Raw genomic sequence first — 25,774 nt, forward strand, 5'->3', positions numbered from 1 at the left:
TCTAAGGCGCTGCATTCAAGACTTGGTCTTACCTGTTTACCAGGGTATTCTGCAGTATCGAAAGATTCTTGGGTTCGAATCCCAATCTTGACAAGCATCAATCTTTTTTCTATTTTTAATCCATCTTATCTTGTTTGCGGAGTTGTTGCCGTGTAGGCAAAGTAGTCCTAATACCTTGTCAAAAATGTCAATATCTTCAGAAACCTTATCGGATGGTGTGAGATTGTTTCTCGGCGACCACGTCAATCGGGGAGAGTCTTGCATCTTGGTTCTATTTCGAGATATGTTTGACAGTCTTTGTCATCGATGAGTAACTGGAGTACGAGAAAGTAGCGCCATGGGTAGATTTGATGCTTTGAGCAACGTGACTGGTCTTAATTTCTGGCTCTCCATGGTAGAGCTTTTTGTTTGTGACCTGAGTTATTGCTTGAGTCTCTGGGTCGAACTTGGGTAAAGAGGTCTGACCCTCGGCGCGCTTGATTTCATTTGTCATGAGGAAAGTGGTTGCTTTTCCCCGCCAGTGGTTTGAGGGTAGGTGACCTTATAGATGGGTAATAAGTGACAGGGAGAGGGAAAGTTTTAAACAGAATTAGTAAAGGATAAAGAGTGTTTTATAGCTGGAGTCAAAGATTTAGTAGCTATTGAGCTTCAGTGCTCGCCAAAGTATATACTTATTGTCTTTTGTGGTAGCTTTAGAAACTGAGCCCCCTTCGGCTTTATTTTAGTCCAATTTGTAAAGGCTCGGTAGGATTCAATCACCTCATGAGTTCTGTCCTACCATCTAAATCTTTTCTTTTCTTTCTTATACTATCCCTCTGGATGACTAAAGTATAACTAATCAGCAAAATGATCGGAAACGGGGATTTGAAGTTTATTGCTTAGCTCAGTATGTCTTGACAAATATCTTCTGTGTATGGCTTATCACTTCACAACGCCTCGCCATCATTAGGTCCCGGTACCGCTAATCAACACTTAAATGCCTTGCATACCTACGCCGCTCCACCAGGCCGCCCATAGTGAAACCCTTGAATCCCCCTGATTGCTAGCACGAGCTTCTCCCACAGCTTGACTACATGCATCCAGAGAGTAACGGCTACCTTCTTGGTACCCTCCATCAACGGATATGTATCTCTAACCCCGTGTACAAATACAGGGTGTAAGTATCGGTGTCCTGGCTCAGGCGTTTGAAGCCGAATGTCAGTCGAAAAGATGAGTCTTGGAATTTGGTCCCCGTCGCTGGGACTAACACCAAGCCTAATGGGGAAGAACCTAGCGTCTTGATCCCCATCCTGTCTCTGGCAAACAGCTTGAAGTGCCCGACTATTAAACCCCATTTGTTGAAACTCTTTAGGAATATCGCGATACTTCCTGCAGATGGAATTCACGATCAGGAGAAGGACCATGATGAATGCCAGGGATAACGCAAGGATCGACCCAAGGGTTGAGTATCCTCTCGTTGATTCGTCAAAGTAGGGTAAACGCTTGCCATCCTTCCCAGGACCGAATTGACTGGTCTGCACGAAAAACATGCTCTGCGATACCAGCCAGTGCAGCGTCATGGATAGAATCATGAGTGTAACTGAGTATTTGAGCGGCAGGGAGAGAAAGTATGATGAGCGTTGCATTCCTTCAGGACTCGAGACTCGCAATACTTTCTTTCCGTCAGGTTCAAGATAGCGCACCCACTCATCCGCCACGACTTGGCGGGTGAGGATGTTGTTGCAGAAAATGTACAAAAAGCTGACCAGTACTTGCGGACTGTTGGCGATGATGATATTGGCTAGCCTAGTACCTGTTTTGCTTTTGTTAATGGTCGCGCCTAATGGTCCTAAATCGTTGGAACTCGATGCCGGGTGAATTCCAAAGCCTCGACTCCAAATATCTGCATGGTCAACCCCTATTCGGATTAGGTGTTGGTATGATGACCAGACGGGGTATGCACAGCCGATGATGCCACAGGAGAATCTGATGCTAGTTAACAGAGATCATCTGAAATCCACAGGTACTCACAACAGGACGGAGATGATCCAAACTCGTTTGCTAACTGCCTTGGACCAAGGAATATGCAGGTGTAGTTTCCAGACGACATTGCACACAATAATTCCGCCTTCCTTGACATCTGTATCCATCAAACTAAAGCCATCAGGAACGGGCCTCTCAAGGAAGCTATGAATTGCATCCCCCATGGTAATCATCGTCCGTCGAGCCTTCTTACTGTCGGGATCTTTACTGCTCCTCCGGTACTGGTGCCAGGTCCACACGACCATCAAGCTTTCAAACAAGGTGCAAACACACACGATACCCAAGCGGTCGTGCTGTAATGCAGACCGCACCTCTCTTTAATATCAGCCTCATCACCAACCAAGCAGTAGTCAACAGCCATCGGAGTCATACCCCCCACTGTCCAATCGTCCGCGAAGCTTTCAGCCCATTCTAGAGTGCAATACCTAAGGTTATTTGTGTCTTTTTGACTTCTTTCACAGATCCATCCGTTGGACCAGCTCCAATATGTCTCCCAAGGAGTGACCCAACCGTCGATTAGCGAGGAGCCATTGTTCCGTGTCGAGGTTACGTTGCTTGATACAATTAAGACGGACCGTGTTGATTCTAGAGGGTTGAGAAAGCCTTTCATGCATGCTTTCCGATCGAGACGGGTAAAATTGGCCGCCTGGCTTTGTAAACCATACAGTGAAGATATGCCAAGCTGTGCTGCGTCATCGTCAGAAGGCGGCCACCATCGATGGTCGTTTCGAAGAGGATCAGTGGCTGTCCAATTATCTCCAGCAGTCTGAAAGTCGCTTGTCACCATCGCTCGTGGGATGGCAATGATCGGAAGAGAGGTGAAGATGGTAGCGTTCCAGCTGAACAATCTTCAGTTTTGTCATGATGGATGCAGAGTGGTAAGGAGCTTACAAAATATGCAATGACGTTGCAAGAAGACTTATAGCCACCCACGCGGTAGTGCGATACCATCCAATGTACTTGAGATTCCTGATACTAGGCACACCCACCTCCAAACTCGTGCCCTTGCGATGTGCTTTGTTAATCTCCTCTCTTGAAGGCGCAATAAGGACCTACATACAGTAATTCCCAGCGCCCAGAAATAGAGACGAGATAACATTGATAAGACCATGAATGGCAGTGTTGATAGTACTGGCAGTCGAACAGTTGCCCACAAGAAATGTTCCGACGCCGCGGTCGTCGGGCGGGTACGAGAGGATGGCCCAGAGGAGGACGGCTGAGGATATGGTGACTACTGAAAAGGCGGATGCCATTTGGATTTTCAACATGGCTGATCGCTTGGCCATCTTTGTCCGGAATGTTTTGGCTCGTGCGCTGTTAGGGTCTAGCTCGGGGATGTATTGAGATAGGTATGCTGTATTGGCAAAGCGATCGGACCTGTTGATTTGAGCTTTACAGTTCTGAGGAAAGACGGCTTAACTGCGCACCTCAGAGGAGACAAGAGGTGCTCTTCTTCGCGCTCCGCTGGACTAGAATCATTGTGAGTTTCGGACATGTTGAGCCGGTGATGTATCAAACTGGAGACCTGATTTAGTTGAGATACTCATCTCTGAAAGATGATGAAGACAACCGTCACACTCTAGTTAGCCCTTTAAATGTCAACATCTACAGGTCAGATCATAATAACAGCGTAGGCGCCTAATTTGTGGCTTGCTGCAGGGGGTAACATTGCGTGGCACAGCCCACCCGCAGCAGCTATGGAAATCAGTACGCTCGGCTATCCCGTATAGCCATAAGCATCTGCACTTTCAAACCCCATGACAACAGCTAGCTTTTACCATCCGGTTTAGGTCACAGCGAAAGACGGCATCGCAGTGTCCCATTGGCTGGGTGTCTGACAAGGGTGAAAACAAGTGGATGTGAGCTTTTCACCATGGGCAGGACCTATCTCTCCGCCTCAGCCAAGGCGCAGTTAAGATTGGTGCGAACTGATTATAGAGGCAGCCCAAGCCTTTATTGACAACTAAGCGTCGCATTATGTTACTGTACCCGATTTCCATTCGTCAGATCACTTTGTAACACCGGCCTCAGTTGGTCACAGTGGCTGGCCATGCTTGTTCGGGATGCATTCCTTTTTCAATTGGCATATCATGATAACATAGCCTGGTAGGCCTAACTGGATTTCTCCGCTTCTAGTATGACTCTCCTGTAGGTAGCCAATGGCTGCTCTGTGGCATCGCGAACGGCAAAAATAATATGAAGCGTCTGGGAATTAGAGTTAGTACATGCGCAATCACTATCTCGGGTACCACTTACATCATTGAGCTTCTTCGCGGTTTCCAGTTTAACGACACTGCCGTCAGTTTCGATGTTGGTAATATTCACATTGGGACTCTGCTGCGTCAAGATAGGCTCCATCTTCAAAGCTGGATCAAAGCCCTCAAGCCCTCGTCCATACTTGCCAGGTTCTCTGTAATGGAACCAGTCATACTTGAGCCCAATACCATCAGGGTCCCAACTCTCAGATCCATCGAGAACAATGCTCTGGCCAGGTTTGTACTTAAGTGTTAGAGGCGCAGGACCACAAGATCCATTGACAACAACAACAGGATGATGGTTATTCTCGGAATAATTGCCGTTGACAGTCCACTTCATACGAGCAGCAAAGTCATACTGATAGTCCGCTCTCCATCGCCAGATTGTAGCGAACTTGCTGATGAAGCTCTGTCCATTCTTGCCAACGACGTAGTCGCTTGTATCAGCGTAGACGTTTGACTGACCTGATTGGTCGAGAAGAGTGTAGCGACCACCCCAGCTTCCCCAGTCTGGATGGTTGATGTCTCCAAGGCCGTTTCGGACGAGGGGGAGGTAGGCAGGTGTGTCGCCCTCCATGATGAACGTCCAGTTAAGATAATGCGATCCCAGTGGCCCGAGGCGAATATTCTTTTCGAGCCAATCGTTTGAAACGAGGCTTGAGTCGGGGCCGCCTTGGTCGAAATGTCGGTATTCTTCGCCAGAGATACCGTTCCATGCTGCTACCGTGTACTCACTAAATCCGGTGAGAGAAGTAACGTAGAACAGTTGAGGGAATTTTAATCGAAGCCAAATTCCAGTATCGTCTTGATCGGAAATTGCGTAGACACGGAGTTTTTCAACGAACTTGTCCACGTCGGATTGTGACCGTTTGCGTGAGACTTCTTGAAGGGCTTCAGCGAGGATCGCAGGTCCGCCCCACACTGAAACGACGAGAGGATCTTTTGTGCTTGAGTCATCGACTGCTTTGATTAGAGCCTTGCCAGCATCACTGATTGTCATGTTGAGGGACTTTCTCCCGTAAACTGGATGACCCTTGTGCACCCTATCGAGCAGATACTTGTGCGACGGATAAGGTGCAGACGAAGGAACGTTGGCGCTGAGGTTTCCAACGACCTGTTTGTAACCGTCGAGTACACCGACGACGGCTTCATAGTCGATCTTATCCTTCATCCATGTTGATGTGGTTACGGCGATGCCTCGAATATCCATCTCATTGGCGTATGTGAGGAGTCGGACCAGACTCATCTGATCGTCAGGCTCATTGCTGATATCCGTGAGAACAAACAGTCTATGCTTGTGCTCGAGTCGCGATGTCGCACATTGCTTTTGTGCGCTAGGTGTTGCTGCGCTGGGTACTGCACAAACTTGAGGCAGCGCATTGAACAGCGCAAACGCCCCGATGAGTTGAGTAAACATGACAGGCGTAGTAAAGTTCTGCACTACAAGATCCATCGCCATTGAGGGAAATTCTTGGCTTTATAATGCGCCGATCGTGACATCGGCAGTAGAAATACTTACCGGATGGGGTATCGAGACGTCAAGACTCCAGGAAATCCCCACACTCTTGTGATGACGATCTCCACCTAGTGATGGTTCGGTAGCATCGCGTGGAGTGAAATCAAGGAACGATGCGGGGAAGAGGTTGTTCGCCTAAACTTCGCAACGAGGTTAATTGATCGTGACGCAGATCGATTCAAGTCGGGATTCTTTCCGAGGTTTACAACATGTCATTGGGCCTTTTACGTTGTGAATTCTTCTGATTCATACACTGCAATTCCTGCGTATACGCGTATTCAGGATACCAGAAAGATTGCATGCTGAGACTGCAAGAAGCCAAAACCTTTCGGTCACTTGATGGTAGATCAGACTAGCATCTAGGTCAATTCAATTTGACTCCCAAACGCTCACATTCTATTGTTTTGTTACGTATCCGAGGGACCATTCACAGGTCTTCTTGGCTGTCAGATAAAGACGTATCCGAAGTGCTCGTTATGGCGAGCTGAGTGGTTTGTTCTGGTAGATTTGCCCGTGGTCTTTCGGCAATGCGCTCGTCTCTGTCATCGTTGCGGCGCTTCTTTGCGACAGGCAGGAAGAAGGTGAATCTCAAAGATACTTCTCGAGGAATATTCGGTAGAGTTGATGCGACACTCTTGACCTTTATATCGTAATAGCTCTCAGTTGTATAACTGGTCCGGCTTCTTCCTCTCTGCCCACTTTGCAGGCCCTTTCCGATGTCGACTAACCCTTACATAGTAGCCGCTTGTTGAAGGCCGGAGGCTTGGGTCGTCAAAAGCAATTGAGTCGGTTCTTAAATTACGCTGTTGATTGTTGTCGGAAATGACACACTGTAATTGGCTACATGACGGTGACTAATGTCGCCGAGACCAGACTATCGATTTCTCAGTGGAGTCCAATCAGCTCCTTCGCAACATTGACTTAACCTGGTGCATTTCCTGCTCTTGCATTTTTACTTTGCCTTCGCAGTCCCTTTTCTTCTTTATCATCTTTTCCCACTGTTTTAAAGTCAATCGTTCGCATTATGCGTTGCACGAATATTTTCCCTGGCTTTGTGGCCAGCATGTTGTTCATCACTGGGACTATTGCTAGTCCCTGCAAACCCAAGACTACGCAGGAGCCTTCTGAAAGTCTGGTTTCCAGTGTCGTACAGAGCATCTCCTTTGAGCTCGTGTCCACGACAGATGCTACAACGACTGTCGCTGAGATCCTTTCGAGCACCACTGCTGGGATTGCTGCCACATCTACTGGAATTACCTCCACTGATGTTACTTCTACTGCAGAAATATCTCAAGTCACCTCTGAAGCTCTTACCAGAGCTAGCACGCAGACCTCAGTCGACATTACTGCCTTGACGACTGTCACTACTGAAACCACGTCTGATACCACTACCTGGATCACTCTGACCACCGAGGCTACTGCCGATACTACTACCTGGTTCACCGAAACCTCCACTGTCGAAACCACTACCACCGCTGAGGCCCCACCATCAGTTACCACGTTCTCCCTCAGGGCCAGCAACTCAGGCTTCACCTCAGCTAACGGCAAGTGGGTCGTTCAACACGCATCAGAGGGAATAAGGCTTGGGCCGGACCCAAACCTTGAAGATGGCTTCGAAATTATAGACTTCTCTATTGAGCCAGTGACAAATTACCTCAAGGTGGATGACTCCTATGTCGTTGCGTCTGAATCGACCTCAGGAATCGGCTTTTACGAAAGTAATTCTGTATCACGCTACATCGTATGCACGCCGCCTGTGGCAAAGGGTGAGAAGCTGTCATGCCACGACATGTTTGGAGACTGGTATAGTTGGGCGGTGGACTCTACTAACGGCCTTTTCCTCCGGTATGACATAGCCAATGAATTTTACTCCCCTGTGGACTTGATAGTATCTTAAGGCTATTACCATCGATATGGCCCGCAATTGCACATGCAAAACCCCAATGTACATTACCTTCATCAGTTCCTGTTTATCAACCACTATCATCTTTGTATCCAAGTCAGGAAATAATTTAGGTTCCTATTCTGTAACAAATCTACTATGAAATTCTTCATCCGTGTTCTCTTGGTATATCATAATCCCTCATTTCAACTCTTACTTAAGAAGTCTCCAAGAACCAGTCTCAGCCCAGATCCTAGCATACCACTGATGCAACTCGGTCATCCAACCAGGCATAGGTCCCTTGTTACCTGTAATCTTGCCTTCGCTTGAGAACAGAACGCTCTTGAGGCGCAGCTCAACCTCCTCGTTCTGCTTGTCGATGGTGGCGCTGATCTGGAAGAGACCGTCTGAGGGACGGAAGGGCTGGTTGCGTGGTGAGTCACCGCAACGAACGGTGATGGAATCCTTTGATTTTTCAATCACCTCGAAATGATCCGTAATGGCAGTTCCTCTGTCGTAGTTGCTTGTGGCGAGTTGTTCGGGATCCCAAAGTTGACCCTCTGTCTCGGGACCGCGGTACTTGAGGCTGAGATATCTGCGCTGAATAGCGTAGCCTGGGCACGTAAGTTAGTAAGAGTTCAAGCTTTATTGGTAATCATAAACTTGGCAAATCCGTTTTTGAGAATCTTCCATCTCAAAAATCTTGAACTCAAGTTCATGATAAATGAGGTACTTACCCCAACCACTCCAAACACCACGACAAAACTCCAACGCAAGGTCGCCATTCTTTTGCAAAAGCTCAGGCTTAATCTTCTCTAGCGGGATTCTCTTGATAACAACATCCTGAGTAGCGGGGTTTCCGTTGGGGTTGGCTCTTCGGAAAAGGCGTGAGGACCAGATGGGATCGTTGGCTGGGAGCGGGGAGATGACGGGGTTTTGCGAAGCGAGGTATGCTGCGCCTGTGGAAGTGGCGAGCAGGGTTGGCATTATAGCCTTTCTTGCTATGCGGAAGACGCCCATTGTTGCGGTGAGTTGTGAGGTTTGGTGAGGGATGTTGAGGACTCAAGTTGAGTGAGAGATAAGAATCTTGATCGGCATTTCTCGGTCGTGAGTCGGAGTGGGGAAACGGTGAAACACCCACTTTTTGATTGGACAGAAGAAAATGGGTCATGCGACCAAGGTGCATAAAATGTGGCTGGGAATAGTGAAGGATTACATGCTATATCCGTCAATTTACCCTGCATCAAATAATGAATCCGCGAGTCAAGATGGACGACAGAACAAAGTGACTTGATCGTGATAATATTAGCGTATTTGAAATTGATGAGCGACTGCCCTCATTTTTCTTGATCCTCATTCGAAGAAGTGAAGGTTGGTTGAGAAGCCATCAGCAAACCTTTCGAACCACAACGATTCAATTGGGGTGTAGCTCCTTGCAAGCAGAACATCTTAGTGTTCAAACATTTCAGCCGCAAGAATTTTAGAAGATATGTCAATAAATGGTTCCATCGGACAAAAGCGGAGAGGCGACGAGATAAAAAGAATAAAGAAAACTCCCTACGGCACAGAAAATAGCCAAAGCCGTTCGCATAACCGTCCGCGGAGGGTTTCGACATGCCGATTGTGGATAAATGCTTAGGTTACGAGTGGCGCAACCTTACAAGCTGTCCGCCTCGGAATGATGAGTAAACAGGTACTCCTCCAACTTCCGAACTTTATAAGACGATCATTGCCATATCACTAATCAGAAGTTGTTATATAAATCAACGACCCTGTTATGATATGCCGAGTTATCATAAAGTCGTGTTCAACTCTCCCACCATGTCATTAACAGCCGTCGAACACTTCAACAAGACCGCCGACAAGTACGAGGCCGCCACTGGTGGAGCTACTCGGGAACTCGCGCAGCATGCCATCTCCTCCATTGCCGACCTAAAGCCTTTGACGTCTGATTCCAAAGTCCTCGACAACGCATGCGGCACCGGTATCGTCACTGACATCATCCTCAAGTCCGGAATCCAGCCTGAGATCCATGCCATCGACGTCGCGGAGAATATGGTCAACATTGCTAGAGGTCGGTTCTCCAACGTCCAATCGGTTGTTATGGTTGGGGAGGACCTTTCTTTTCCTGGTGACACTTTTACCCACTCTGTTACGAACCTCGGCATCATGTACTTCACAGACCCCAGCAAGGGCGCCCGGGAGATAGCGCGTACACTCCACCCCGATGGAGTAGCCGTCGTCACTGGCTGGACGATGATGGGACATATCAAAATAATCCAGGATGTTCAGAAGCAGATCCGTCCTGATGATACACCGTTCAAGCCGCCGATGCCTGAAATCTGGCTCGACCCTGAGCATACCAAGGCCGTGCTGTCAGGTGCCGGGCTCGACGTGCATACCGCCACTACAGTTGACGTGCATCTGGGAGAAGAGACGGCTGAAGGGGTCGCTGATCTTCTAATTCATGGGTTCGGTGCCAAGTTGTTTGGGTCTTGGAGCGAGGAGGAACGGGAGAAGGGCGCTGCGATTATGAAGAAGATTGTGGGGGAGCGGGCTGTTCCGTTTACTAGATCCTCGGGCTCCGGCGTCGGTATCAAGGTGAAAGGAGCTATCTTTATTGCGCGCAAGGTATCTGACCTATGAATCTATTCCCATAATTTTGTTCAAATTACTCCCACTTTCCATCTTTATCAAATTTGACCAACTCCCCACTCAACAGCGCATGCTGAAGTGCCCGCCCAATATTCATCACCTGCATTCCACCCTCAATCGGCAAAGGAACAGGTTCATCCTTCAGAACAGCTTCAGTAAACTCATTCGCTTCCAACGCGAACGCATCTTCAAAACGCTGCCAATACTCGGGTTGAACTTCATGTCGAATACCCAACTTATCCGCCACAACAACATTATTTGCCCTCGGAACAACATTGACTGAGATCTTGCCCGTTTTGCCAGTAATCTCAGTGCACACATCGTGACCATGAGCTTGAGTTCTAGAACAGTAAAAGTGAGCGATCTTACCACCCCAGAATTCAACTACTCCGACGGCATTATCCACATCATCCAGCTCCTTGAGCTCGGGATGGTGTTGCAGAGTGCCGGCTGCCCAACATGCCTTGGGGATGGGGTTCCCGAGGTACCAGAGAGACAAGTCGATATCATGAATGGCGCAGTCGACGAAGATACCACCGTTACGAGAGGCATAGCGCACGAAAAATCCCGTGTCATCAAGAAGATCGCAAGTGTTAGAGCGGACCATGAATGGTTCGCCGACGGCTTTGTCTTCGTGGATCTTGGTGGCTGCGTCGCGGTAGGAAGTGTCGAAGCGACGGGAGAAACCGGCCATGATTTTGAGACGAGGGTTCTTTGCAGCGGCGTCAACCACAGTTTGAGCCTGTAAGTGTTAGTAGTTGAACATAAGCTGGTAGATAGTGCATACCTCGGTTATATCAGTGCTGAGAGGCTTCTCGCAAAGAACATGAAGTCCCTTATTAATAGCCGCCAACGATTGACTCGAGTGAACGTCCGTGCTGGTAGAGACCCATACTGCTTGAAGACCAAGATGGTTAAGCATCTCATCATAACTGCTGTAGACAGCGATGTCAAAGTCCTTGTAGTCTTGGTTCTCTTTTGCCCAGGTGACTTCGTGCTCGAGGGAGCTGCATACTGCGACTATGCGAGCACGGGGGACGCGGTAGAGAAGGGTATGGACGTGTCGCTTGCCCTGAGTGAGTTAGAATGGATCATGAGATGATGGGGTAAGGCGGTATACCATGCGTCCGAGGCCTACGACGGCGATGTTGAGGGTTTGAGTCATGGCGATGAGGAGTGAGTGGGAAGGGGTGTTTGATGAGACAGAGAGATAAGACAGAGTCTGGTGATATTAATTACTTAGGCGACGGTAAATGACCTCTTTATACATCTTTAGCTACATGTTGATTTGCTCCAAGTCTGTTGTGCGAGGTATCTCCGATCATTTGATCTTCTAACATGAGGAAAGAAATTACCTGCTCAGGTAAGTTACAGCGGGAATATATGGAAATAGTTGCCACTTCCAGTAGTTATCCGGGCAGAACTACCAAGACTGGTACCCGCTAAAAGACTCTAACCCCATACAGTAGGATCCAGCGATCCAGCACAAGGCACTTCTCGCAGAAGGAATAGCTATAATAAATTCAACAAAGGTGTTGAGATGAGGAATTTCTGCATTTGATGAATGTGGCAAGTGGAGAGTGGTTTGCGAAGGACTTTTGATAACTCGAGTTGAGAGTAGCCAGCAACAATACCATTCGCGTTTAAGGTCGAGACAGACAGGGTTAGATAGCGAGAATTCTTCCCTTGTCATACTGTTACTCGTAAGATATCCCGCGAAGACTCTGCTATTGAGTGCATCTTTTGCGAACATATAAAAATGGGTTATTATTGAAAGGTAGGTAGAATGTTCTCTGTTGAGAAGCTTATCGCCTACGGATTCTACAAGCAGAAAAAAAAAAAAAAACTTGACATGCAAAGAATAAGCCGCATGCGGTATCAAGACAATCAAGGCTTCCTGGGAGAAGCAATTATCGAAAATACACAATAGTTGTCAAGACGGCAAAAAGTGAGGTTCTGCCCGGGCTCGAACCGGGGACCTTCTCGGTGTTAACGAGATGTCATGACCAACTAGACCACAGTACCAAGCTGTTTTTGTGCAAGGATTAGTGAAAATAAGAACTATAACCCACGTCCGGATTCTGCAATCGGGATCTCAACTACCGTACGGATCTGAAATAATTTGAAAGTGAAAACATTGGGTCTCAGGTAAGGGCAACTTGTACCTCATAAATTGATGAGTGGTTATCCTCTTTAGATCCAGAGAAGCTATTGTTACAGGATGTAGTCGTTACTTGAAAACTAACATAAGACCTGTCTTCACTGACTACAACAGCTTGGGACAACACATGTGAAAAGGTTATAGGAAGAGCCGTAGAAAGCCTGCATTAGCGGCAGCCCAAATAATCACAAAGTCAAGCTTATTTGCTAAGGTCGCACCCCATTCTGTTATTCAATGGGAGAGACGTACCCGGAACGCCACACACTGTTTCTTGGGACTCTGCTACACTTCAGTCGGGCGAGTGAGTTTGCAGAAATGGACGATTCGGGCTTCGGGTGTATGTTACAAATTGTCCAACAAACATGACGGCACTATATCCAGCACGTCAAACTGCCATCAGATAATGGGTGGAAACAAGCAGTCTGGGAACAGACATGTGAACGGTAAACAATCCCTGAGCTCGACTGGGTCATGTTTCACTACCATCCCTTCGTCAAATCGCTTTTATCATGCTTCAAAAGCATTGGTATTACTGCTACTGCTCTTTACGACCCTTGCTTGGGCGATGGGAATTGGCCTTAGTATTTACGCAAGGGTAGAACACACAAATCTTCAGAATGTATGACTCCGGGATACCTCATCGACAAATTGCCTTTGGATGCGTACATTATAATGATTGAGTATCTGAATAATGAAAGCATCCAATATGCTATTGTGCTTACGGAATGTAAGTCTTCAAGCCGAGCTCTTGCTATTTGAGCAATTTTCCATTGGCTTACTATATGGTGATGCGGATCTCCACGCGGATTTCCGCGTTATTGTAGCTTCACTTAGACCAGTACGCGGAATTCCGCAATGCAAGTAATAGAACATATTGCTTTCAAATATGCTTTGTAATATATAATTAATGATAATACCTTTCATTTGCCTATAAGAAAGCTCAGTAATCCACCTTCTGAAGTTAACAAACACAGATTCTTTTATACCTATCAATCTAGCGACAGCATTCCTAAAGAAGTATTTAACGAAAAACATTATTTCTATCCACCATGGCAAACGAAACAGTTCAAATTGGCTACCGCCTCTTCCCCATTACCAACAAAACTCATAAGGCCGTCTACCCTGCCATCTCGCCCTCCAACCCTTCTATGTCCCAAGTTGGAAAAACAATCCTCATCACAGGAGCAACCCGAGGCATCGGCTTTGAAATTGCACGCACTTTCGCTGCCGCTGGTGCAGAAAGAGTCATCATTCTCGGCAGAGATCAGTCCAAATCTGATTCTGCTGCTGAGAAGCTCACTCAAGAAACCGGACGCAATGTCTTTGAAGGCCGAAGCTGCGAGATTGATACGCCTGCTAGCGTCGATGCGTTGTGGGACAAGCTTGATTCAGATGGCATCGATGTTGACGTTGTTGTTCTTAACGCTGCGCTCACAAGCCAGTTCGGCGGGATGACGGGTCTGGGATGGGAAGAGGTTTGGAAAGCTTATGAGGTCAACGTTCGGTCTTCGCATCAGTTCTGCGATAGGCTGAGAAAGCAGAACTTGGGCCAAGGACGCAAGGTATGATAACACCCTGTTCCACACCTTTCTCCAACATCCACTAACGAAGACAAACAGAAGTATGTCGTCAACATCTCCACTTCCGCCATTCACGACTTTCCAGCCGCTTCCTACGCCCCCGCCTACTCCCTGAGCAAGAACTCAGCCGCCCTTTTGCTCCAGCTCCTTGCTCGTGAGCTGCCTGTCTCTGAGGTGCAGTTCGTCAGTATCCATCCTGGCGCGATTCTTACTCCAGCCGCCGCGGAACTGGGAGTCGACGAAACTACTCTTGACTGGGACGACAGTAAGTCGAGCCACTCCATCTTTCCTTCACACTCTAACAACTCAATTCTAGTTAGTCTGCCTTCTTCCACCGCAGTATGGGCCGCTTCCGATGAGGCTGCGTTCTTGAATGGTCGGTTCATGTGGTCGTCTTGGGACGTCGAAGAACTTGCTACCGGAGAGATTGGAAAACGTATCGAAAGTGACGAGAACTTCCTTCGTGTTGGGGTGCATGGATTGGAGTATGCAGTTGCCAAGTGAAGGGTTCCCAATATGCTATTCACCTCAATATTGAGGGAGAATCTGCCCTCTCAGTCCCCACTTCCTCAATAGATCTCTATCGCCACCAAGCCACCGTTCCAGTGCTTCCAAGCCCATAAACGTCGCACGAAACATGATTCCCAATTCATCAAAATCCTCGGGTTTCGCCTCTTTTGTATCGCGTCTAAAGGTCGACATAGTAGCCTCAAGACGTGGGTATTTTGTCCATGCCATTTCCCATTCAACTTCTGACCTGGCTTCCCACAGTGCAGCTTGGACTGTCAAACAAAGATTGTCTATTTCCCGTTCGCCTGTGTCCCATCCGAGTTTCAGAAATCTGTACACCCCCGTGATTACTTCGACGAATAAAACTGTCCTTCGAAGACTTTCTTGTCGTACCCAGTCTGTCCAATCTCTCGGGGTAGTAAATGGTTGTAACTCTTCCCTCAGCTTTGCGGCCCATGATGCTAGATATGTCGCATCACGTTCTGCCTGCGCTTGTTGAGTGATGTCTATAGTCGAGAAAAGGCGTATGGACTGATATATGAGTAATGCCTGAACGGGTGGGAGAAGATCAAGTCCAGCAGTTGGGCAATGGGCAATCAGTGTTTCGACAGCTTGTATTAGAAGTGCTGCCCGTCTCGAGATTTCATTCTTGACAATTGTCGCATTGGCTGGATTTCGCATAGCATGCAAAGAACTTCCTGCGAGAGCGTCTTGTAGAACAGGTGAAGACTCGACTTGTGAGTGGTGAATGAAAGTGGTCTGGCCGGTCTGAGCTAATGCAACGGCCTGCGCAGCGATACGTCGCCCTACATATTCCGTACGCGCCTGGAATCTACTGCTGCTAGATATAGCCCCTTCAGGCTGGATAGACAGCGGTGGTCCTGGTGGCGTTGCAAAATCGAAACTGATGGACGTTTCTCGACTACTGATAAGGCCATCTAACAAAGCCGCCATGGCAGGAGAGAGTGGCTGAGGTATGGTAATAGTGTCTTGCATCAAGATGTTTGTTATTTCACTGGATGCTCCATTAACCCAAGAAAAGTCTTGAGTCGATAGTGAAGAGTTACTATCTGCCCAAGGGTACTCGCAAGATACCTTTCTAGCGAGACAACGATCGCAGGATGGTAGACCGAGATCACAGCGTCGCTTGGACCTGACACATGCTCTGCATGATTTGCGCCGTGTTGATAGCATCGGTGGTAGACAATGTTGGGACTTGGTAAGGAAACAATACTGATCTTGACAAAGACGAGAGTCAGCTATCTGCCTATAATCTCACTGCATAATATCACGGATCCGGAATAATCTTATGCCGAGTGTATGACAAGACTTCACTATCAACTGATACTCTTTCCTAAAGTCCGATGCTGGAATTCGGTGTTTTCTTTCTGCAATAGTAGGCGTTAGGTGGCCGCAAAACAGTCTATAGAAAGTCCCTCAATGCTTTCGGCAAAGGCCAAGCCTGGCAATCCCTAAACATCCTCACAGTTTTCCTCAAAGTCTCCCTCTCCCAAGGATCCGTAAAATAACTTCCATACATCTGAATAGCCAAAGTAGCATTGACAAGACCTGGTTGAGTGTCCGGGTGTTGTACCGCTGTACCACATACTTCGAGGACCAAGTTCCGCACATCTCCTTCTGCTTTGCGATATGCTGCGCGGACATCTTCAGCTCGTCTATTACGATGTTAGTCGAAAGGGAAGAGGGAGAGGAGGAAGACTTACAAGAGAAGTGGTGATTCGGCGAGTAGAATCATCTTTGCTATCATCATGTGCTGCATGCCCGTAAGAGCAATAGGTGACGCAAACCACATCGTTGGGAAGACCTCGCCGGAGACTTTATCCGGTGGGCGATATAATATGGGCGCGAAACGGCCGGTGACGTACTCATCAAGATACTCTTCCTGCTCTTTGAGCTTTTCTGCAGAGCTAGTCAGTCCTGGATTTGCTAATGAAGGGACTGTACTTACGCCATCCACTTTCAGAATTATCACTGAATAACCACTTCGCGACCTGATTCGTATGCGAAACAAGCTTGTTCGCAGGCGATATATCAACCCATTCCGCCGGCGGCTCAACAATCTGCGGGGCGAAGCCTTTTAAGAGTGCATAATAAACTTCCTGTCTAAGCGCAATCCAGTAAGACGCATTGAGCAGCTCCCTCCGATGGCTCAGATCATCTGCTGTCAAACTCCTCAAGACAGCATTGAGAATGGCAAGAAAGTTTACACCCTCATCCACTTCCGTGCCTGACTCACTTTCCTGATCATCCAACTCCTCAAAGTGTCGCAGTATAACAGCCGTCGTAACAATGAGTTCTCGAATTTCCCCATCTTGAGTTGTGTGAAAGTCTTTTAGGACTTGGATGCATTTCAACATGTATTCTACCGCTGTACCTGGAGTCAGATTGGGGAGCGGTTGGCCGCGGTAAACTATTCCATGGGGAGTTTTGTACTTTTGAAGACGCGACAGATGACGAGCGGACATGGCGAGGATGGCGTTTAGGAGGGGCGGATAACGACGGGCTCGCTCGGGGACAACGAGTTGATAGCGTCTTTGGGGGTCGACTAGATCGAACTGGAGATGTTAATAGCAGTATACTCTGGGGAGTTGGTAGTGTACCCATGGTGATAGATCTTCAATGAAGTAGCGGAGCAGACATGCTTCTTGAACGCCTTCTAGAGGTACGTCTCTACCTTGTGGTGGTTCGAGGGTGTGTAGTAGACCACCCCATGAAGGACCTCGCTGAGAACTTCCAAAAGGCTGAATGGGGAATGAACCTGGGAAGTCGGTATTGGATGGCAAAAATGTTGGTGGTGTATAGGGGGAATTGTCGAACGCCGGGTCGAAGCTCTGATTTTGAGGTGTGCTGGAAGGATAATTATCTGTAGGCCGTGCTATCCCCGGTGATCCCGAAGATGACCCTGTGTCTGTGTGGTCTTCAACAGCAATTCTTTGGGTTGATCTCCTAGGTCCTGTCTGAACACGAACTAGCATGTCTCTCAGTATCTTAGCAAACGTCAAGTATGGGATCACGTACACTCTTTTGCATTACTATTCACCCAACTCTGTGCACCAGAGAATTGGGCATCGTACTTGGCTGACGAGCCATGTCTGAAAGCACGAGCCGAAGTACGCACACATTCCAGCCCTTTTGTTTGGCATCGATTGCATTTGTCTGCATTCTGGTCGCCTGAAAGCTTGTTAGCGATCTTCCTCCATGGGGATACTGATTTCACATACATTTGAGGTGCTTGCCTAGAGTGGCCAATCACAATTAATTAGGTGGTCTCTATATGGAGGGGAATGCCTTACTTTTGCACTCTGAACACGGCTTTCTTAGTACTGGCATGGTTATAGGGCTAGTATATGTCCAATCGCTGGCTTCAGGCCAAGATGGATGAAGTGAGTAAGAGTCGGCGATGATGACGGGCGGGGTTAACGACGGATCGGCGAGACTTTCCCAAACAGGCAATATCTAAGAACGGCCTAGTCACATAACGTTGTGTACAAGACAGAGGATCTGTATCAACCTAAAACTATCGTTTTCCACGAACACTCTTTCAACGACCGACAAAAGAACGAAGACTGAAAGATCTTGGCAAGTCCAACTCGTTCCGCCACTAAACCATGTTCCGTCTCCTTCCACTCCAACATCAACGCATAGAAGCAATACCACTCCGCCTGGTGCCTTTCCTCAGAAACATAATAAGTCCACGTATCAAGCTCATCCATACTGAAATCTTTAGCTTCAGAAATAGCAACGAATTCGAAAATGCCACCAATGCGATTATACCAGTCTTTGTTAAGGGTGACAGTTCCGCACCAATCGCCGTGGCTATCTGCGAGGCCGAATTGATGCAATCGGGATTCCTGGGAAGTGGGTTTCGACATGGTTTTGCGGGATAGGGCAAAGTGGCCTGTGAATGACTGGAAGAGTAGACGGCCTTTGAAGTCAGGATGGAACGGGTGATCGTCTAGATCCGCAGCATCGTCTCGATGGACTTGTGCTTTGAAACGACAGCCCGCAGCGGTTTGGGATCGGCCATAGCAGTCAGATTGGCTCGACATGTATCCGTCCCAACGATTTAAACTGCTCTTGAACTCCTCATTTCCATACCAGACAAGCTTCCAGCAATTGGATCCGCCGATGTACCAAATAATCCAAGTCCTATTAGCAAACCAGTCGCTAAGATTGAATAGTGTTCCTTCGAGAAACGATCTCGGCCAATAGATGGGCCTGTTCCTGCCACACCATGACCAACTGGGAAACTCTGTTCGCTCAACATCACCACCATATAAAAAGCGATTATTATCCTTCAACTTATCCCTTTCCACCCATAGCAGCACCCAGTCGAGATACCGAAGGGGCATGCCATATTGGAAGGCCGAGTCAAGACGTCTTTCAAGAGCTCCGCTAATTCCTTCAAAAGCCATGACCTTGTCTTTTCTGAAAGTCAGATATCTTCCAGAGTATATCTCTGCGCTCGATGTATAGCTGCGTAGTGGGTTGCCTTGAATTGCTTGTAAAGGCGAACCCACCACATCCAAAGTCCATAGATCTTTGTCCAAAGAAACGTCCATATCCTCCCTCCACGTGGTAGACTTGCACTGCCAGATTAGTCCCTCTGGAGTAGATATAAGACATCGCCTAGATAGCAGACGCTCTTGAAATGTCCAAGCTCGCGAGTCCCAGGGAGTTGAACTAATGATCTTAGCCACTGGAGGCAACGTAGTCAACTTCAGGCCCCCGTATATGTCAAGTTCCCGGGGAAAGAGTCTGCGCTTGCCTTGGATGCCAGGGATACCGTGAGAAGGGTCAGCGGCGGTGGCACAGATCGTTAGCGCAGCCTCCGTATATATACGATCCATCTGCTTCGCCTCCCTTTCCCAGTCTCCAGGTGAATCCTGTATGATGCAAAGTGCGTCGATCCAGATATAACCGATGCCGAGTTCTCTTGCGACCGTGGCGGCATCTAGTAGTGTCTTTTGTAACCGGTCGGACTGGATACCTTGCTTATGCTCGTCTATGTTGTCCTTTCTTGTCACGAGCGGGGCCTGGCGGCCCCAGCAGTAGCTTAAAGCAGCGTAATCCATCTTGCGAGGGCGTATCACGTCGTCAAATTCGCAAAGACGAAAAGAGTGCACATCTATAAGTCGATTCGGTATGAAACCAGTGCCTTTGTGCTCTTTCTTGTTCCCACACGCTGAGTGACAGGATACGCAGCTCTTGTACCACGTTGATACGAGTTCGAAGTCGAATGAGGTGATGAACTTGTTTCTGGCCATGTTCGATGGCCGGCCGGACCAATTCGCTAGAAGAGGAATGATGTAGAACTCTGGAAACTCATCCGCTTTGTTAAACACTCGAAGTCTCCGAGTTGAAGCTCCCGAAGTCGGGGACCTCGAATCAAGGTGCCACTCCATACTACACAAAACACGTTCTCCTTTTATGTTCAACCCATCGTGACCAACGCCAGACCCATCATCAGAACGGCTGCCGTTGTAAATGAGGCAACATAGTGGACAGGGTATACGGTTAGCGTATATCTCATCGAGACAAGCAAATTCCAGTGAGCCAAAACCAACAGGGTCGAAGCTAGTCACAACTGAACTTCCCGAGGCTTGCAAGGTTTCGTTGACGATGAATTTCTCCATTGAAAGGTTTAGGTCGCGGCATCGCATGCACAAGAACTCGAGACTCTGGAAGGCCGAGGTGCTATCATTGTCGGAATCGGCATTATATGTCCATTGCTGAAGCCATTCGTCAACTGGCGAAGTCATATCTATCTCCTGAACGACAGTATGTTTTTAGCAGTTAATCGGATATCGTAAGATTGGATAGTAGTACCGCTTGACAAATACTGCGACACTAACTTGGGCGATCTTGTAGGTGTTTATACATAAATCCCGCGATTATGTCACGTGTATGCTGCAGGCTGATCACTCATCATTATCCGGAGACAAACAAACACAGCAAGCAAGATGGTTTCCTGAGGGACAGATTGAGTTTAAAGTACTCTTCAATATTATTACTAAAACGACGTGGGGTATTATGCATATTCTTTCTAATCATCATCATTCCAACAGACTATAAAATTACTCAGCAGCGTTGCTGGCACAAGACCAAGGCTGCTTGCTTCCACCCTGAGCAATGGCCTCAATAGAAGCCCATAATCCAAGGACACAAATAAGGAAACCAGTCAGGAAAAGAACGACATTGGCGACGAAGCGACAAGTCTGCTTCCCATCCTTGAACCAGTTTCCATAGTGCATCCAGAGCCAGAAGATACCAGGAAGACCGTAAGAGAACCAACTGGCGAACAAAGCGCAGATGAGACCGAGGAGGTTGTTGAAGACAGGGATGGACTCGGCGATGACCATGGACAGAGCCCAGATACCGAAGGTGATGCCGACCCAGGCAAAGGTGGACAGCTTGGTGCGGCGGATCATGTGCTTGGTGTTGCGGAAGATTCGCTGGAAGATGTAGGCGGAGGCGACGTGACCGTAGATAACACCAGCGATGACGATGGTAGGAATGGCAATTCCCCAGATGACCTTTCGCATGGTGGCAGATCCAGCAGCGGAAAGAGCAGGAGAAGGAACGTCAGGACCAACGAAGACGTAGATGACGATAGCGGCGAGGAGGTAAAGAGTGGTGTCGACAATCTGGAGGAAAGCAAGAGCCTTGGGCCAGTCCTTGGGCTCTTTGAACTCGTTGATAACAGTGAAGAAACAAGAGTGGCTGGAGAAAGAGATGGCGATGTTGGTAACAGCGAGGAAAGCGCCAGTGAAGCCAAGCTCCTGCGCAATGACGATGCTTCCAGATCCAATAGGTCGCTCATGCGCAACATCACCAACGGTGATCAGCACAGCAAGAGTAATACTCATGCAAGAAGCCATGGACATCCAAGAGGTGTACTTGAGTGTACGAGGAAGGTTCAGAACCCAGAAGATAGCAAGTCCAACAACAGCCCAGACAATAGTGCAAGTGGAGCTGCCGGTAAGAGTGTTGATGCAGATGGTCCAAGTAAGGAGATGGCTTCCCATGACGAAAACCTGGAAAATGACCTGCGCCCAACCAAAGACTTCTTGGAACACGCGACCCATGCCGATGGACGTTCCGATGACTTCGACTGCGTCACCGAAGTTCTGGACGTGAGGGTATGCTTCGCGGAATTCGGCAAGGACGAGACCGGAGTATGTGGACAGGAAACCCATGACGAGAATGAGGATGATGCCGGGGACTAAACCGACGGTGGCGAGGACGGAGGGGAGGGATAGAATGCCCAGAGAGACGGTTTCGGCGATGAGGACGATTCCACCTTGCCTGTGATGTGTTAGTATGTGATTGTATTAGATGTTAAAGATGGTTGAACATACCACCACGTCAAGTGCTTGTACTCGATGAGCTCAGCTTCTTCGCCAGCCATAACAGCATCTTCCTTTCTTGTAGCAAGGTCGAAAGCGGGAGGAGCTTCGCTGATGCCCTTTTCTTGCGCCGAAGCGCTGTTATGTTCGTCGTGGCTCATAGCGATTGTTGAAGAAATATCGCGTGTTGAAGAGACAACGCAGAAGACTAAAAGTAAAAAGAACAGTAAAGCCAATTGAGACAAAGGTAATTCCAACAGCAAACCACTTCCTTTAAATAAAGACTACAGATCCCTCTGGGGGCAAAATTGGCCGAGAGCGCTACGAGAAAAAAAAGCTTCTAGTGTTAGTCGGCCCACTGAGAAACCATTACATCGGGGGAGGCCGAGGGGCGCATCGCGCACCGAACTCGGGCAATTGAGCATCTAGACCAAGAACAGGAGCTAAAGGACTCGAATAAATGCCACGGTGGATCAGGCGAGATCGGACAGCTGCAAGCGATAAAAGTGATAATGTGGGCAGATCTTGAAGAGCTTCAGATTGAATTTGCAAACTTTTACGTTATGAGGTTCCACTGTGGAATACCGCGAAGGACTCGGCTCCAGACTCTCTCCACAGAGGGACCGAAGGGTTTCCCCAGATTGAGGGTCACTCTTCTTTCATTGTCTATACAGCTTGAGATTGAGTATATGTATCGTGATGATGGAGAGATGGATGGGAAGAGCCTCACTTGAGCCTCAACTTGGCATCATGAATTTTCAGCCTCTGCCGAGAAAAATTCTTTCTAAAGAATTTCTAGCGTGGAAAGATTAGTCCATTTTCGGAATGACTCAGGGCGCCGATCACGGTCCGACCAAATGGTTCTAGGCGTTTGAGGGTGGAGCTGTTCTCCGGGGGAACTAGATGTACTCCAGACCCAAGAAGTGGAGATGGTCTGGGCAGAGGTCGAGAACGGGAGTCAGAGTCTGTGTGTTGATGGAGCTCATATGGGGACATGGGAGGCTCGAGAGGTAGGCAATGACGGGAGGCATGGGGTTTTATATATGGTTTACGGTATCAAGCCACGCCCTACGACTTGCATGCCGAGGATCTTGGCTGCGGAAGAAGCTTAATTGATGATCAATCATCTGAGCGTTATTGGTCTGTATACGTACTCGTCAGTGTTCCCCAGACTGAAAGAACGGTGATGTTTGTATTACGTTATACCGTCCCTCAGTTTTGGTCTAGGACTTCTTGCGTGGATATGGGGAAGTGAGGGTGAACAGTGCCGAGACTTCACATGTCATACCCTAGAGATGCATTTGAGTAGCCATTGAACAGTATTCTTTCGGCATCTAAAACTAGTGAATAGAGATGAGATTGATATTGAATTCATCAACTGTCTCGACATTCATAGTAAACAGTAACAAATGTCCTATTTCATCCCATGTACCTGCCTTTCCAAGTCCGGGCTAGTCTCTCAGCAATACTTGATCAAAATTTAGAGATATCTGTCCTCGTCAAAAGACTTGCAGCAGGTCCAACAACCGTAATCACCGTCACCGAATTTCTTAGGGTTCTGTATCAAGTCAGCTACTGACCCCAACATAGGTGTTTTTGACTTACCCATCCTTCAGGACACTTAGGCTCCTCAGACCAGCACACCTTGAGACGAACTTCCTCGGTACTGAAGTCGACACGTCCATTAGGTTTGGGAAATGTCTTGACATCTCGGTTGGCGGATGAGCCAGAAACTTGGATGCGAAGACTGACGAGAGCTCAATTAGTGGAAGTAGGTATTTGGATAGAGGAAGGACTTACGTGATTTCTTCGCCCATTATGGCTCTGCCATTAGACCAGGGCATGGCGGCGATGCCTTGGGCGAGGAGGATGATGGAGACGACGGAGAACTTCATTGTGAAGGAGAGATTGGTAAGTGTCAGAAGTAGAGTGTTGGTGAGCTTTAGATGGTTGTGAAGATAGGGATGATGAGAGAAGGAAGAAGGCACCAGCGCCGGCTCTTTATAGATGAATCATCTTCGGTATTCTAACTCATGCATGCGTATTCACGCTGTTGTAGATCTCGAACAAGAAATATCAAGACGTCATACGAGCTGGTACTTGACCTAGGTAACCATTGTGTGAGACATGATGTTCACCTCACCTGCTTGGCGGTTGGAATCTTACAGCAGATGCAGATCCAGTATCAACGTTCTACACCACGAAATCAGGGATAGGAAGAGAGCTTCGATGCATCCCTTACGTCGGAGCAAGTAACATCCATTGGCCCTCTACCGAAATGCGTTAAATAAGGTCAATCCATAAAGAAGTACTTAGCTACTCACATATCCGTATTACAAGTCGAATTATCTTACTGATTTCCTACTACCTTACTACTAACAAGATCATGAGAGAATGTAGTATAGCTTAGGTAGATAATATAACTTAATTTAGACAGTATAAGCTGACTGATATTATTTTTGTTAATTACTCTACGGTTACATTGAAGATGCCGTGCAGCCATGCAAGGGATGAGCTCAGACTGTAAGACACGGCAGAGCAGTATCGGGACACGGCAGATGATTCCACCAGTCAAGATCGCGGTGCATCGGGTTTCTCAAACATGGGGTCAATGATCCAGTATCAAGAACCGAGACATACATCAGTACTACCGTCGGACAACTCGAAACCCCTCCGGAGTCAAACTCCTTGATCTTAGCCTTTCCCTGTCCATTCTTTTCTCCGAAGCCTTAACTTTCCCGCCCGTCTCAGGATCCCATATCCATCCCTGCTTAAGCCACATCCAGCGAAGAAATGCCCTGAGCTCTTTATCCAGTGGCACCACTCGCTTCCACTCTGGCTCAAAACCTGCCTTTGCGTCCTGTCCATTCCAGTCTTTTGCTAAACCTCGTAACATGTCGCGGTGGAAGATGCGATAGCTATCGATTGCATAAGGTCCAAGGGATGGTAGATGCGCCACCTCCCATCCAGTCCTCACATCATCTACATCCAGCACTTCATCCTTGCCTACATCAAGCCCATCACCCTTAAAAGGATAGTGTAACTTCCTATACCGTCTTATTTTGCATGGTGGATGTTCAATCCATGTCTTGGCAAATGCAATGAGCCTTGCCGCCCGTGAATTGTACAACCCGATAGGCCGAATGAGATCAGCGAGATCCGTAAAGGATGCTGCAGCAAGATCGTTTGGGATTGGGTATTTGGCGATGAGTTTGTCAAAGACGGGCCGTGCTTGGGTGCCGCGTGTACGATTCCAGAGAACTGTGGCGACGAGTAGAGCGTAGAGGTTTGTGGAGAGGGATTCTTGGATGAGGCCGAATTTGGTTGCGGTGATCGGGGGAATGCGGGATGCTGATGAGACAAGATCTAAGGCCTTCCGAGGCGACTTCTTCTGCTTGGTGACTTTGATGAGGACGTTGGTGTCTGGTTCTGGGCTCGGTTCCTTCTTCATCATCGACCTTGTAACGCGGCGGGTGGAATGGGAGACAACATCATGCGACATTATGAAGGGTGAGCAAAACTTGAATAATTGACTGCCAACACAAGAGCATTTCACATATGTTACTTGAGTTGTGAGAATTTAGCATAAGACGCGATCTAGTCCTGACATTTTCGATGACGCCATCACTAGCGGCTAGCATCGATCTCCATTAAGGGACGGCTTACTCGTCCCCGCATTCTTAGTCTCAGCGGGATGCTGTGGAACAATAATTGTGAGACAAGTGAGGAGGTCGTGAACACAATATGCCACAAACACATTTTATCACAACTTGTGTGATATCGGGGCTCCGTCTTTTGACGCAGGGAGGCAGAGACTAATGTC

General features: G+C 48.0%; 11 protein-coding genes across 11 annotated transcripts; 3 read left to right on the top strand and 8 right to left on the bottom strand.

Annotated features, from left to right (window-relative positions):
- Positions 1-989: 989 nt before the first annotated feature.
- On the bottom strand, positions 990-3,517 carry FIESC28_10010 (uncharacterized protein; the record flags this gene model as incomplete). Its single annotated transcript, XM_031164145.1, has 5 exons — positions 990-1,965; positions 2,011-2,335; positions 2,395-2,861; positions 3,079-3,399; positions 3,450-3,517. The coding sequence occupies 5 exons, from the start codon at positions 3,515-3,517 to the stop codon at positions 990-992; spliced, it is 2,157 nt and encodes a 718-aa protein (XP_031011775.1).
- A 617-nt stretch (positions 3,518-4,134) lies between these two features.
- FIESC28_10011 (uncharacterized protein) lies at positions 4,135-5,736 on the bottom strand (the record flags this gene model as incomplete). Its single annotated transcript, XM_031164146.1, has 2 exons — positions 4,135-4,227; positions 4,279-5,736. 2 exons carry the CDS (start codon positions 5,734-5,736, stop codon positions 4,135-4,137), a joined length of 1,551 nt encoding a protein of 516 aa, XP_031011776.1.
- A 1,120-nt stretch (positions 5,737-6,856) lies between these two features.
- On the top strand, positions 6,857-7,690 carry FIESC28_10012 (uncharacterized protein; the record flags this gene model as incomplete). The annotated part of the gene is made up of 1 exon (XM_031164147.1): positions 6,857-7,690. One exon carries the CDS (start codon positions 6,857-6,859, stop codon positions 7,688-7,690), a length of 834 nt encoding a protein of 277 aa, XP_031011777.1.
- A 198-nt stretch (positions 7,691-7,888) lies between these two features.
- On the bottom strand, positions 7,889-8,695 carry FIESC28_10013 (uncharacterized protein; the record flags this gene model as incomplete). Its single annotated transcript, XM_031164148.1, has 2 exons — positions 7,889-8,289; positions 8,413-8,695. The coding sequence occupies 2 exons, from the start codon at positions 8,693-8,695 to the stop codon at positions 7,889-7,891; spliced, it is 684 nt and encodes a 227-aa protein (XP_031011778.1).
- Positions 8,696-9,496: 801 nt separating this feature from the next.
- Positions 9,497-10,321, top strand: FIESC28_10014 (uncharacterized protein; the record flags this gene model as incomplete). Its single annotated transcript, XM_031164149.1, has 1 exon — positions 9,497-10,321. One exon carries the CDS (start codon positions 9,497-9,499, stop codon positions 10,319-10,321), a length of 825 nt encoding a protein of 274 aa, XP_031011779.1.
- A 25-nt stretch (positions 10,322-10,346) lies between these two features.
- On the bottom strand, positions 10,347-11,495 carry FIESC28_10015 (uncharacterized protein; the record flags this gene model as incomplete). Its single annotated transcript, XM_031164150.1, has 3 exons — positions 10,347-11,072; positions 11,118-11,402; positions 11,451-11,495. 3 exons carry the CDS (start codon positions 11,493-11,495, stop codon positions 10,347-10,349), a joined length of 1,056 nt encoding a protein of 351 aa, XP_031011780.1.
- Positions 11,496-13,540: 2,045 nt separating this feature from the next.
- Positions 13,541-14,575, top strand: FIESC28_10016 (uncharacterized protein; the record flags this gene model as incomplete). The annotated part of the gene is made up of 3 exons (XM_031164151.1): positions 13,541-14,053; positions 14,111-14,336; positions 14,388-14,575. The coding sequence occupies 3 exons, from the start codon at positions 13,541-13,543 to the stop codon at positions 14,573-14,575; spliced, it is 927 nt and encodes a 308-aa protein (XP_031011781.1).
- A 24-nt stretch (positions 14,576-14,599) lies between these two features.
- Positions 14,600-20,364, bottom strand: FIESC28_10017 (uncharacterized protein; the record flags this gene model as incomplete). The annotated part of the gene is made up of 8 exons (XM_031164152.1): positions 14,600-15,550; positions 16,191-16,257; positions 16,306-16,501; positions 16,551-17,157; positions 17,203-17,570; positions 17,621-17,773; positions 17,824-17,838; positions 18,210-20,364. 8 exons carry the CDS (start codon positions 20,362-20,364, stop codon positions 14,600-14,602), a joined length of 4,512 nt encoding a protein of 1,503 aa, XP_031011782.1.
- A 315-nt stretch (positions 20,365-20,679) lies between these two features.
- FIESC28_10018 (uncharacterized protein) lies at positions 20,680-22,112 on the bottom strand (the record flags this gene model as incomplete). Its single annotated transcript, XM_031164153.1, has 2 exons — positions 20,680-21,910; positions 21,964-22,112. The coding sequence occupies 2 exons, from the start codon at positions 22,110-22,112 to the stop codon at positions 20,680-20,682; spliced, it is 1,380 nt and encodes a 459-aa protein (XP_031011783.1).
- Positions 22,113-23,431: 1,319 nt separating this feature from the next.
- Positions 23,432-23,846, bottom strand: FIESC28_10019 (uncharacterized protein; the record flags this gene model as incomplete). Its single annotated transcript, XM_031164154.1, has 3 exons — positions 23,432-23,509; positions 23,557-23,698; positions 23,752-23,846. 3 exons carry the CDS (start codon positions 23,844-23,846, stop codon positions 23,432-23,434), a joined length of 315 nt encoding a protein of 104 aa, XP_031011784.1.
- A 752-nt stretch (positions 23,847-24,598) lies between these two features.
- FIESC28_10020 (uncharacterized protein) lies at positions 24,599-25,453 on the bottom strand (the record flags this gene model as incomplete). Its single annotated transcript, XM_031164155.1, has 1 exon — positions 24,599-25,453. The coding sequence occupies one exon, from the start codon at positions 25,451-25,453 to the stop codon at positions 24,599-24,601; it is 855 nt and encodes a 284-aa protein (XP_031011785.1).
- Between the last annotated feature and the right edge of the window lie 321 nt (positions 25,454-25,774).

Source organism: Fusarium coffeatum (genome assembly GCF_003316985.1).
Source record: "Fusarium coffeatum strain FIESC_28 chromosome Unknown BRIP53273_contig_281, whole genome shotgun sequence".
Lineage (NCBI taxonomy): Eukaryota > Fungi > Ascomycota > Sordariomycetes > Hypocreales > Nectriaceae > Fusarium > Fusarium coffeatum.